General features: G+C 42.3%; 1 protein-coding gene across 1 annotated transcript in view; it reads right to left on the bottom strand.

The window, feature by feature from the left end:
* Positions 1–13,019, bottom strand: part of mideasb (mitotic deacetylase associated SANT domain protein b) — a 23,575-nt gene that overhangs the window by 2,440 nt on the left and 8,116 nt on the right. The window contains exons 4-9 of the mRNA XM_010778946.1: positions 9,648–9,987; positions 8,918–8,984; positions 8,050–8,101; positions 5,252–5,414; positions 1,692–1,861; positions 1,478–1,600 (exon numbers count right to left, since the gene is read on the bottom strand). Coding sequence (XP_010777248.1) covers positions 1,478–1,600; positions 1,692–1,861; positions 5,252–5,414; positions 8,050–8,101; positions 8,918–8,984; positions 9,648–9,987 — 915 coding nt within the window. The remainder of the gene's footprint in view (positions 1–1,477; positions 1,601–1,691; positions 1,862–5,251; positions 5,415–8,049; positions 8,102–8,917; positions 8,985–9,647; positions 9,988–13,019) is intronic.

Genomic DNA, 13,019 nt, shown 5'->3' with positions numbered 1-13,019 from the left:
AGCGTAAGTTTGGACTGACAGTTTGATCAACCAATCATATATTGATTTGTAGCCAATGGGCGTATTCTTTCAGAGTTTCCCTCGGTTTCAGGGTACTCTAGATTCTAGAAGGCCCGCTAGTTAACTGGCTCGAGACAGAGGATCTAGATGAATGCGACGAAGCAATTCATGCCGTTTTATTGTTTTTAACGTTGAAATGACAAGTGCAACAGGTGAAGATGAAGTTATTGCGGCATTGTTCTGATTACCCTTTTCAAGACGACAATTCAGTGAAAAGACGGACATTATAACGCCGGGGGAGGGGGGACCTTTCTACAGAAGGTCCGGTTGTGATAGACACGGTTCGCCAATGGTTTAAAGTAAGCTGAGGAGATAAATCAAGATTGTCCGCAATGCAATACTTAAAGACCACATCATTGCCTCCTTGCTTGGTCGGGCCGCTCAACGGTCAGTCTCACAGTGAAGATTAAAAATTCCTACTACTGCAAGGTTTTATTCAAAGCTAAGCTAACTGAGTCTTGGTTTTAGCTTTAATGTTTGACATATAGCTTTTTTCAAGAATGTCATTGTGAATGTGTGAATATGTGTGGAAGTGAATTGTTATAAAATCTGACTTTCACACTGTTTAACTTTATTCTACAATTTAAATCTCACTGACTTTGACAACTTTCACGAAATAGCTTTTCCTTAATGTCCTACATTTGTGTTTATTACTATAGGAGGCCGGACTAAGTTGTGGTACATTTGTTTGAGAGTTGATTATTGTTCATTGTCCCTTTAAAAAAAACAAAGGTATTTTCAAAGAAGTAATTCCTCTTCAAACCTTATACTGTATGCACAGGGAATGATAGGATAGGCTATTAAACTATTGATTGAAGGACTGTTAAATTGCTAAAGAAAAACCTTTGTAAATCTTTTTAAATAACCCATATGATGAGAGGCAGCTAGCTAAACTTATTTTTAAATTATTTAATCTGGTCCCCATTCAAAAAGTTAGAACACCCCTGGTTGAAAGGTAATGTTAGGAGTATGTGCCAAATCTTAAAAGGTCACAAAGTTTGACTTTTGTTTTCATGACCCTGCAAATGATCTAAAACATATGCATGACTTCCAAGTGTAATTTCCTCCCTGTAGTCATTACGTGGCATCCTAATGAGCTAATAAACAAGATGGCTTAATGGACATTGGACAACTGCAAAACAGGATATTACTCTGTAATAAATTACAATGATGGATTATCAGCAACAGGAAAAATAATGTGTATCAGAAGGCTGTTCCAGGACATGGCACATGCGTAAATAAAAAAAGAGATATGAGTTTGGCAATGTGCCCAAAGAGTCCTGGCTGCCCCCGCTGCCCTACAAAATGTCACTCAAAGAGACACATACAAATCAGGTGTTGACACAAACTGACCTAAAAGAGACACACAACCACAAAGAGACACACAACAACTTCAGAGACACAGATGTGATCTTACCTCTTCGTCTAACCTGAGAGCCATTTTCAGTACCTTCTCCACAACGAACAGGAGATAAAAGCCTCCAAATATTCCAACTGCGTTCTCCACATAGTTATCCAATTTGGGATCAAAACCAAGCGCCTGTGGATTAACAGAAAAACGTTAGTGGCACACACAATAATCTCCCTTTAATTATCACAAAGACATTGTATTAATTCCACCTGTTACTAACCTCGGGTATGAGCTGCAGCACAGCGTTGGAGAAGAGCGTCCCGATGGCGAGGCCGACGAAGTAGGTCAGCAGTTTGGGGAAATATGGCTTCTTGGTGAAGGGGATCAGGAAGAGGCCGAGCAGAGACGCCAGGTTGATCACAGTGACGGACAGAAACCCGTAACCCCACACTGTCAGGGCACAAATCATGGATCAACAGTTATTTAACAGCTATTTTGAAGCATTTTCAAGGTGCCTTTTCAAACATGGGAGGCGTGTGGTGCAGTGGGTTGTGCGTTGGTGTTCGGATCCGGGGGTCACAGGTTCAAACCCCACTGCAGTCAGCATGTCGTTGTGTCCCTGAGACACTTCACCCCAAATTGCTCCTGTGGGGATTTTCCACAGTATTGAGTATGTTAGTTGCTTTGGATAAAAGCGTCTAACAAGTGTAATGTAATGTAATGTTAGGTGAAGGACATACAGTATAAGAAGGGCGGCAATTTAAAGGAAAACACATGGTATAACATACGATATTGACAGACGTCTCTGTGTGTATATATATGTTTGGGGTGTGTGTATTTGAGTTTTGATTATCTTGCCAACCCTTGGACCGATGTACTTCATGTCTGGCTTGTATGTTGAACACAGTCCAGTCGGTGCCCTGCATGACATGATTTGATCGATGCTGTAGAAACTGCGAAACACCTGGTCTGACTGCATGCTCAAAACCGTAAAGAGCAAACAGACGCTCATTAAAGTCTACAAAACAGCGCAGCCATGGCTCCTACATGCCAATAGGTATAGGTATCAGTATTTATGTGTGTGTGTGTGTTAAACATGATGCATTCTTATCCATACACTTATGGTACAAGTGCCCGAAGCAGCCAAAAAGAAGCCTTTCAATAAGTAACTATATGTTATTAGGCCAGTCTGATCTGAATGAGCATTGCAATAGTAACCTAAATGTAGGGGTTTTGATGCCTTTTATAAAAAAATCTAAGCACTTTTCAAACCTTGAAAACACCAAATTAAGATGGAGGTGTTTCCAAGGATTTCTAGCACACGAAGGAACTCTTTATTTATTTGCAGAGGAGAAATTCTGCTCACAGCGTGCATCAATATCAACACACTGACTAAAAAACAGTCACAGATGGTTGCAACTGTCAACAGCAGTGAGGAGGAGGAGGAGGAGGAGGAGGAGGAGGAGGAGGAGGAAGAAGAGGGAGCGTTTGACGGTCAGCGGCTCTGAGTCAGTCCAGGACATTGTTTAAGCGTTACATAGCTTCACAGTAAATTACTATGGGTTTTGATTATTAAAAGTCATGAGAGGAGAGAGATAAGAAGGAGATGATAAAAAGTGACGACCAGAGAAAAGGTTCAAATATATGTAAAAGTAGTGTTACGAGTTCTCTGTTACAAGTGAAAGTTCTGCATTAAACTCTTTATTAACTGTAGTAATGCTATTAGCATAAACTATTCTTTAAGTACCGAAAGTAAAGGAACTCGTCAATTCTTTTTGAATAATGTTTATTATTGTATTATAATGATTGATGCATTAGGGTGTCAAACTCAAGGCCCGGGGGCCAAATCCGGCCCGTGACTTCATTTTCTGTGGCCCGACAAGAGCTTGCAAAGAATATAATATGTTTATTATACGGTTACATGATGATTTACAGAAGCACGTTGCCCATACACTACATGTCCCACAATGCATCTCAAATTAGACAGAATTTGACTTTTTTTCTTCTAAATATGCCTTTTTTCTTAGAATTTGACTCTTTTTTTAAAATGTCACTTCCTTTTTTTTTTTTCTTCCTTTTTTTTCAGCTTTTCTTTTTAAATCATTTTGTGACATTCTCACTGAACAGACTTGCAATTATTTGCCCCAGACTTCTGCTTTCAGACGTAGTTAATTATGAAGTTATTACCCTATCAGATAATAATCCAATGCAGAGGCAATAATGTAACATAATACATTATTTTATATATATATTTATATATAAGTTACAACCGGCCCTTTGAGTTCAGCCATAGTGCTGATGTGGCCCGCGATTAAATTGAGTTTGACATCCCTGCATTAATGTGTCAATCACTTCAATGCTGGTAAAGGTGGAGCTACATGTTATTGCTTTAATATTGCTGGGTCTGTAATAATATTATCATAATTACCTCTGCCATGGAAGTTATATTTATGATACAGTTTGTTTATCAGCAGCATTTTGGATAAACTATCAGCCGGATTTTCATAAAACTTTGTGACCGGATGAAACATGGGCCAAGGAAGAAGCCATAAAATGTAGGAGTGGATACACTGATAATGTTTTGCCTTGGTTAACACTGTGAAATGGCTTTGGTGGAGGTGTCAAGTAAAAATACAAAAGTACAACAATAGCCATCAAGTCTCAAGCTACCAAGTCAAATCACTCCTCTAAGACAAAGTTACCTTCAGTGTCACCTCATTATAAAGAGTATTGGTAATGACAAAAGGTATGACTATGTTTACTGTTCATATTTTATTAAATAATCAAACAAAGAACAGTCCATAAGTTGACTTTTCATCCAGTTTTATACCACATTTTGTAGATTTGTTGCTTTTAATTTTGAGTCTTCCGACATCTGGATATTAAGTTATTAAAGATACAAGCTAAGCTAACGTTATAACCTTTAACTCGTAGCTGCTTTTCCCAGTGTCCACCAGGGAAACATCTTTATTTAGTGTTTTTATCAGTTAACAGGCATGATTACTTTATAGAAGAGGAGCGCTCTGCAGGTCATTCTGAGGAACTCTCTGTCACATTGCATTTAAAACAACTGAACATGTATTCAGTTATACAAAACAGCTTTGAAGCTAATTGTTTTATCTATTCATAAAGGGTCAATAATAAGGGTTTAAAATCTAACTTAGTTCAAGTATTTCAAAGCATGGCAACGATGCAATTCAAGAAACTGTCATTTTTACTAAGCTTGTTTCAATCTCTTTCAGTGAAGAAGTGTGTCATCGATTGTCACAGGATACAAAAATATACAAAGATATCCTGAACTATGATCAAAAAAGTAATCCCATTTGGCGCTACACTGTCTGTTGTTATTGCTTTTATTAAGAGCTTTCTTATGGCATAAAAAGACATATCGTAAGTTAAACTTCCAAGTCTCTTGGCGCAACATCATATTTGAGTTGGTTCTCCTGGAATATCTCACAAATGTTTTAAATGCCAAATCCGACCAGTTCTATAGAATCTGGCAGCCTTACTTACATTTCCTTGGACCTGAATTGTCGGCTGTTATTGTTAAAGGAACCTCGTGAATCTCCCGTAATCATGAATTCATCATCAATCATAAATGTGATACTCCTGTAACCACCTACATGTATGTATGTTTGAGACGGAGCTGTTTTAGTTTTTTGTTATGTTTTGTCTTTTTGTTTTGTAATGATGTATTTGTCATGTATGTGCTACGTCATTATTGTGTTAAAAAAAAAAAAAAACGTCCAAGTCTCTACAACAAACCCTGATGAACTTTGAGAATGATCTGAGCTGCTGGAGTCTCCACAGATAAACAAACATTGCGATGAAGCGGCTCACCGGAGTAGTCTTGGGGCAGCGGCGTCTTGGAGCCGGTGTAGGGGCAGGAGGGCAGCAGGACCTGGGTCAGCACCGCGGGGCAGATCCGCCCCAGATGCTCCACCGTCAGCTGGCTCTCATTACTGAAGCCAAAGTGAGACAAAATCTGCTCTGTAGACTCACACTGAGGGACAGAGAGCAGACATTAGGCAAGGCAAGTGTATTTATATAGCACCTTTCAACACAAGGCAATTCAAAGTGCTTTACAAAAATGAAAGACATTAAGAAACATATTATGAAATGGCATTTAAAAACACTCATTTAAAAACACTGCAAAGATAATCAAACAAAAGGTACATGACTAAAAGTGACAGTGCAGTGTGAGATACACACATCTGAAATGTTTAGGTCCGACTCTCAATCATTGCTAACTGTTTAGCAGAAATAGTTTTCTTCGACCTCAATTTCTTTCTACTTTCTTTTTTAACTGATCCTTTAGTTATTTCAAGTGTTTCATGCTAAAGGAACCCCCCTTTGCAAAATTCATCAAGAGCCTTCCTTTGTTGTGAAGTGGTATTTGTTCACAGTTAAATATCACATAACAATACCAGATTTCCTCTGGTTTGATTTCTAAGCTCACATTTTGAATTCTTGGCTTTTCTACCTGCTCTGATCTTTAAATAGTCACCGCAGGATTGTTGAGGCTGTTAGCACCGAAACCCTTGCACTGTTTTGAGTTCCAGCTTGTTACAGCGCTCCTCTTTTGCCCTCTCAGCATAACGCATAATATGCAAATCCTTTTCAAATTGTGTGTGCACTTCTTGATTCACTGATCTGATAGTCCATGGATCCTCAACCTGGTGTGGGACAAAGGTCATCCTCAAATAGGGAGAATGACTAATCATCCCACAGATGCATGCACTCTCTATAGGCTTCCACTGAAACCCGATACGTCAATGCTACAGTTGTGAAAATCCTGCTGTGTTGCATTAACACACAATCCTGTTCTAGCATGCCCCCTCCCTCCCCTGCTTTTCCAGTAGGCCTGCGGTATTTCCAGCTGAGTGTGTGTGTGTGTGTGTGTGTGTGTGTGTGTGTGTGTGTGTGTGTGTGTGTGTGTGTGTGTGTGTGTGTGTATTCTGGCAGCCTCCCCCAGGGAAGGTGGGCTGCTAAAGGTTGAACTGAGATGGCTCTCGTGTGTTTTGGATTACAGCGGGCCCAGCTGAAGGCATGATTTATGGGCTGCCTCGCTGGCTCGTCCCTGACTAACTGCTGAGCAGCTGGCACCAGTCGGGGGACAGCTTGCACAATGAACCCCCATAAACTGCTCCTCACTGTTGATGCAACTCTAAAGTGAGTCCAGAAAAGATTCCCCCGACTGATATGTAAAGGGTTAAACTAAATGTAGCCCCAGTGTCCTTAAAGCTGTCTTTATTGCTCTAATTTCCACAAACGTCCAAGCTATCGGTGTCTGTGTTTACATTTAAGGAGTAACCCGGCTGATATACTGACGGTCTTTTTTGGTCCAAGTAGTTCAAATGCATTGTTCATACCCTGCAAGTTATTATCTTTACAACTTTAAAACCACATTTTATAAACTATCTAATTATTTACATTCACCTCTGTATTGTAGTTTTTATTGTAATTTTCAGATTGCCTACCTACACGAGTATGAGGGAGTCACAGGAGACAATGCAGCTGGGAATGAAGTGTAATTTGAACTCTTTGATAATGGCCTAAAGTCACCGCTAACACAAACAGAATATCCTACTGCCGCTGCTTCACATTAAAAGTGTTCCAAATGTGAATCGCATGGTGGCTTTTATCGTGAAGCAGTCACAGGACACGCAGTATATTTGTTATCGAGATGAACACAAACCAAATTCAGTTATTAAATGTGTGTCTGCAAAACACATTTGGACAGTTATTGTTAATTTCCTACTCAGGAAGGTACCAGATTGACTTACATGGGCATTAGCTAAACCCTTATCTTTTACTCATCATTAACACTGTTACTGCTGACATCCGACAAATTAGTTAAAATGTCAGCTTAATGTTATTAAGTTTGAACTGTTTTAACTGTTGTTGTGTATATGCTTTTATTTATGTTTCATATTGCTCAATTCTTAACCATTTTGCATTTTTTTTTTTTTATTTATTATTCTATGGTAACAAAGGGGAACATCTATAATCTTGATTCATTAAAAAAACAATGTGATATATAACTTAAATATAACCAGAACTATTGTCTCTGTGCATGTAAGTTAAAGATCGCAGGTCTCTTTAGTGTGTCATTAGCTTAAAAAGGTTTTTTAAAGTCCTCACTGACACTAAGAAAGTGGATCACATCACTCCTGTTCTGAAGTCTTTACACTGGCTTCCTGTGTGTCAAAGAATTGATTTCAAAAATACTGCTGCTGGTTTATAAAGCTTTGAATGGTTTAGGCCCAAAATATATTTCTGACCTCCTGCTAAATTATGAACCATCCAGAACTCTCAGGTCTTCAGGGACGGGGTCAGCTTTCTGTCCCCAGAGTCAGAACTAAACATGGAGAAGTTATTATGCTCCAAATATCTGGAACAAACTCCCAGAAACCTGCAGGTCCGCTGCAACTCTGACTACTTTTAAATCCAGGCTGAAGACTTTTCTTTTTGCCGCTGCTTTTAATTGAACTATTCAAATCTTAGACTGCACTGTAACTTTTATTATCTTTGCTTTTTAATGCCATTTTCTTAATGTCTTTCATTTTTGTAAAGTCCCCCCAAAAGGTGTCATTATTGGGGTCCAAGTCCCCTCATAGGTGGTTAAAGTCCCCTACGTGTGCCATTTTGGTTTCAAGACCCTGGTTCGCGGAGGACACCAAAAAAGTCCTAGAAAAGACAACTTCAACTTAACTAATGTGCATTTAAAGAAAAGAGGAATAGTTTTGGCGAAAACTAAAAAGGTACCATGGGGTACAGGAATTAGTTTTGGTTTCAAGACCCTGGTTCACGGAGGATACCAACAAAATTCCTAGAAAGACAAGGTAAACTTAACTATCTGCATTTAAAAATAAAAAAGAGGAATAGTTTCGGCGAAAAATAAAAGGTACCATGGGGTCAGATTATAATTGTCCAAAGGGGGGTTCGTTCAGATGTGTGTATCTCACTCTGCACTGTAACTGTGATTCATGTATCTTTGCTTTTAAATGTGTTTTTAGATATCATTTCATAATATGTTTCTTAAATGCTATTACTGTCTTTCATTTTTGTAAAGCACTTTGAATTGCCTTGTGTTGAAATGTGCAATATAAATACACTTACCTTGCCTTTATCTGACTGTTATAACAGGATGTACTTTTATTGAGACATTAGACTGAATGCTTAGATAAGAAGGCGAAGGCTGGCGCTAATGCTAGCAGTGGATGACAGGGCAAAAGATTCCAGTGGTATCAGCGGTAGGGAGGAGGAACGCCTTAAAAGATGGGTTTAGCATTTCAAGAAATCTATGTTCGCTTTCAAGACATTTCATTTTTCATCCCAGTGTTATAATGTCATTAATTGCAGAGCTTCTACTCGAGCTATGGTAATGCATGCTCTGCCCATCAAACTATCTGGAAATGAGAAACAACATCCCCCCCCCTAAAGCCCAAAACCTTTCTACAATGGAAGAAGATAATGTGAGGAAGTTGAGAGGGAAATACTCACGGCTCTATGCTGACTGGAGTGGCCTCTCCGATAGCCGACAGAACGGGTGGTGTGATGTCACAGCTGTCTGTTAGAGAGGCAACACAACATGCACTCAGTGATATGGAAGTAGATGTACAGAACAATAGTTAAAAAGACAAGAATATCAAATACTGAAATCCGTCAGGCATCATTTTAATATTTATAAAGTGACTTACTTAATCACTTTTTAAAAAAGTACACACATCAGTGGAAATGTTTGCCAGATGCAACTCTAAAGTGAGTCCAAAAAAGATTGATATTTAAAGGGTTAAACTAAATGTATCCTCAGTGTCCTTAAAGCTCCCCCTGTCCTTATTGCTCTAATTTTCACAAACGTCCAAGCTATCAGTATCTGTGTTTACTTTTAAGGAGTAACCCGGCTGATATACTGACGGTCTTATTTGGTTCTGTTAATACCCTGCAAGTTATTATCTTAACTTTCAAAACCACATTTTATAAACTATTTGTTTTTACATATTTACATTCACCTCTCTGTATTGTGTTTTTTATTGAAATGTTCAGATTGCCTACCTTCCCGAGTATAAGTGAGTCACAAGAGACAATGCAGCTGGTAATGAAGTGTCATTTGAACTCCTTGATAATTGTTAATACCCTGCAAGTTATTATCTTAACTTTCAAAAAAGATGCCACAGTTAAGATGCCCCGTGGATAATTCAGACAGGTATTTTTCTTTATTTGTTTTACTCACTGGAGCGCAACAGGCTGCGTGTTGCAGACTTGGGGGTGATAGGAGGCGGCAGGCCCTGGGCGCTGGCTGCAGCCGACGACAGGAAGGTGGAGAAGTAGAGGCCGGAGCCCTCTCGGACAGGGCTGAGGATGGGCGGGGGGGTGTAGGGGGGGATGGAGAAGGGGTTTTCAGCGAGGCGGACTGGGGAGCGCAGGTGGCTCTGGTAGGGTGTCATGCTGGAGTACATGGGAGGGGCGATGAATAAACCAGGTTTAGGCGGCGGGATGAAAAGAGGCTCAGGCCGGGGACGCCGTTTAGACTTTTTGCCGTCGTCGTCCCGCTCTCCTTCACTTCTTCCATTCTGGAGAGGAAACAATTATAGTTTCAGTTAGATTCATCGCAGTGCACTTTCTTTTACATGCAATGCTACTATAGACAGGGGTGCACATAACTTTCTCAATGAGGTACTCAGATGTACTCAGTACCAGGAGTCAGTGTTTGCTACTCCAACTTCTGGCCCCACGCAAAGTTATGTGATGGAGCCTGAAGCCCTCTGTGTCGCGAAGGCCGATGGGGGGTGTGGGGGTGCTAGTGGAGTACTTCGGGACCACAGAGCGTGAATGTTGTGATCAGCTGATTTTGCGCAGTTCTCCAGTGTTTGCGCGGGGCACCTAATGTGCACAGGGGAGTCTCCCTCCTAGGGATGCATACCGGTATCCGGTATTACCGAAATACCGGTTACTGGTGGCTACGGTATACCGTACCGAAATCAGATCCGGTTTCGATACTTAAAAAATAAAATAAAAAATTATTTAATTTTAAAAGTGAGTCCGTGGCCCGTGATGGCGGGTGTTATAAATTAGATTGCATTAATCGTTTTTCTTCATATTTTATGTATTTTTCATTGTTTGTTCAATACTAGAAAGGTAAGTCCCACCCTAGGGATGCATACCGGTATTACCGAAATACCGGTTACTGGTGGCTACGGTATACCGTACCGAAATCAGATCCGGTTTCGATAAAAAAAAGTGAGTCCGTGGCCCCAATGGCGGGTGTTATAAATTAGATTGCATAATCGTTTTTCTTCATATTTTCATTGTTTGTTCAATACTAGAAAGGTAAGTCCCACAAATGAACTGTGATGGGATTTGTTTTCTCTCACCAGTGAAGGCAAATGTTGATTTTAAAGATGAGATTTGTTTGTTTGTGCAATGCCGAGATCTCATGACCTTTTTTCTATTATTTATTTGTTCTCTATTCGAATCTCAGGTTTAACATTAATTGTAACGGTGCTATAACGGTCTGTTTGCATTGACAAGATGTGCTATTCACGCGGCACACCTGATGGCGGGTGTTATAAAAGATATTCCATAATCGGTTTTCTTCATATTTNCTGCAAACACATCCCATAATGCACCTCTGCTCTTCCTGCAAACACATCCCATAATGCACCTCTGCTCTTCCTGCAAACACATCCCATAATGCACCTCTGCTCTTCCTGCAAACACATCCCATAATGCACCTCTGCTCTTCCTGCAAACACATCCCATAATGCACCTCTGCTCTTATTGCAAACACATCCCATAATGCACCTCTGCTCTTCCTGCAAACACATCCCATAATGCACCTCTGCTCTTATTGCAAACACATCCCATAATGCACCTCTGCTCTTCCTGCAAACACATCCCATAATGCACCTCTGCTCTTCCTGCAAACACATCCCATAATGCACCTCTGCTCTTCCTGCAAACACATCCCATAATGCAAAACGTATGAATGAAACATACACAAATAACAGCAACAATAATAACAATGTGAACAGATCCTCTTTGGTTACCTCCCCCTGGGTCTCGTCTCTGCTGGGCTGCTGGAGCAGCTGGAGCTCAGGGGGGTGTGAGGCCTCTGTCCTGCCCAGCTGAGAGCACTGATCCTGGGGCTCAGTGTGCGGTCTGCTGCCTCCGGGCTGCTGACCTCCAGACCTTTGATGAACACCCCGATGTTCCCTCTACGCACCGGATCACTCACTGAGCGGGGGACCGGACCGGACCATTGCTCAGCAGGGGGACTCGGACCGGACCACTTATCCTTGGGGGGGGGACTTGGACTGGACCACTTCATCTCGGGGGGTGGAACCGGACCGGACCATTTACCCTCGGGGAGTGGAAACGGACTGGGCCATTTACCCTCGGGGGTACTCGGAGGGCAGTCAAAGCTCTGAGTCTTCCTCAGGTGCTGCCTCCTGGAGAAGAAGGAGGAAGAGGAAGAGGAGGAGGAAGAGGAGGGAATAGCTGGATCCTCTGAGGAGGAGCTGCGAAACAAACGCTGCAGGAGGGGGATGTGCTGGGGGGGGAGGGGGGTGGAGAAGGTGTTACGAAGTGAGGAAGAGGAGGAGTTACGAAGTGATGAAGAGGCTCTGAGTGAGGAAGAGGACGAGGAGGAGAGAGAGGGTGAGGAGACGCTGTCCTCCATCTTCTCTTGGACCCCCCACAGGGCTGACAGAGTCCTCCGAAAGGGGGCGGAGCTCCTTTTGTGGATGGAGCCTGACTTTTGGTTGTGGGCGGAGTCTGAGATCATGTTGTGGGCGGAGTCTGACTCATTGCTGTAGTGGGAGGAGTCTGAGCTCCTGTTGTGGGCGGGGCCAGACAGCTGCTTGTGGGTGGAGTCAAACTCATTGCTATTGTGGGAGGAGTCTGAGCTCCTGTTGTGGGCGGAGTCAGACGCCTCACTGTAGTGGGAGGAGTCGGAGCTCCTTATATGGGCGGGGCCAGACTCATTGCTGTAGTGGGAGGAGTCTGAGCTCCTGTTGTGGGCGGGGCCAGACAGCTGCTTGTGGGCAGAGTCAGACTCATTGCTATTGTGGGAGGAGTCTGAGCTCCTGTTGTGGGCGGAGTCAGACGCCTCACTGTAGTGGGAGGATTCATATTCCCTCTTGTGGGCGGAGTCAGAGCTCCTGCTCCGGAGGGCCGCCTCCAGCTTCCTGTCGAACACGTCCTTGGTTTCCTGACACTTGGACCAGGTGTAGCTCCACTGCTGGAGGCCCCGACCTCCCCGCAGATGCCCCGCCTCCTCCCTCATTTCCTGGAAGCGAGCGTCAGGGAGGGGCGGGTGCTGGAGGCGGTACTCCTCCAGGCAGCCAATCACAGCCTGGCATTTGTCTGGCAGCGTGCAGTCCTCCATTCTGACGCCCGCTAGGTGACGCATCCCCTGCAACGCCCAACCATACGCCTGCAGGGAGAGAGAGAGAGAGAGTGAGTGAGTGTGTGTGAGTGTGTGTGAGTGAGAGAGAGAGAGAGAGTGTGTGTGTGTGAGTTTGTGAGAGTGTGTGTGTGTGAGAGAGAGAGAGAGAGAGAGAGTGTGAGTGAGTGAGTGAGTGAGTGAGTGAGTGTGTGAGTG

This window comes from Notothenia coriiceps, unplaced genomic scaffold, assembly GCF_000735185.1.
Source record: "Notothenia coriiceps isolate Sejong01 unplaced genomic scaffold, NC01 NC01_scaffold00000339, whole genome shotgun sequence".
In the NCBI taxonomy this organism is placed as follows: domain Eukaryota; kingdom Metazoa; phylum Chordata; class Actinopteri; order Perciformes; family Nototheniidae; genus Notothenia; species Notothenia coriiceps.
Note: the sequence above shows the minus strand (reverse complement) of the source record. Positions and strands in the feature narration are given on the sequence as shown.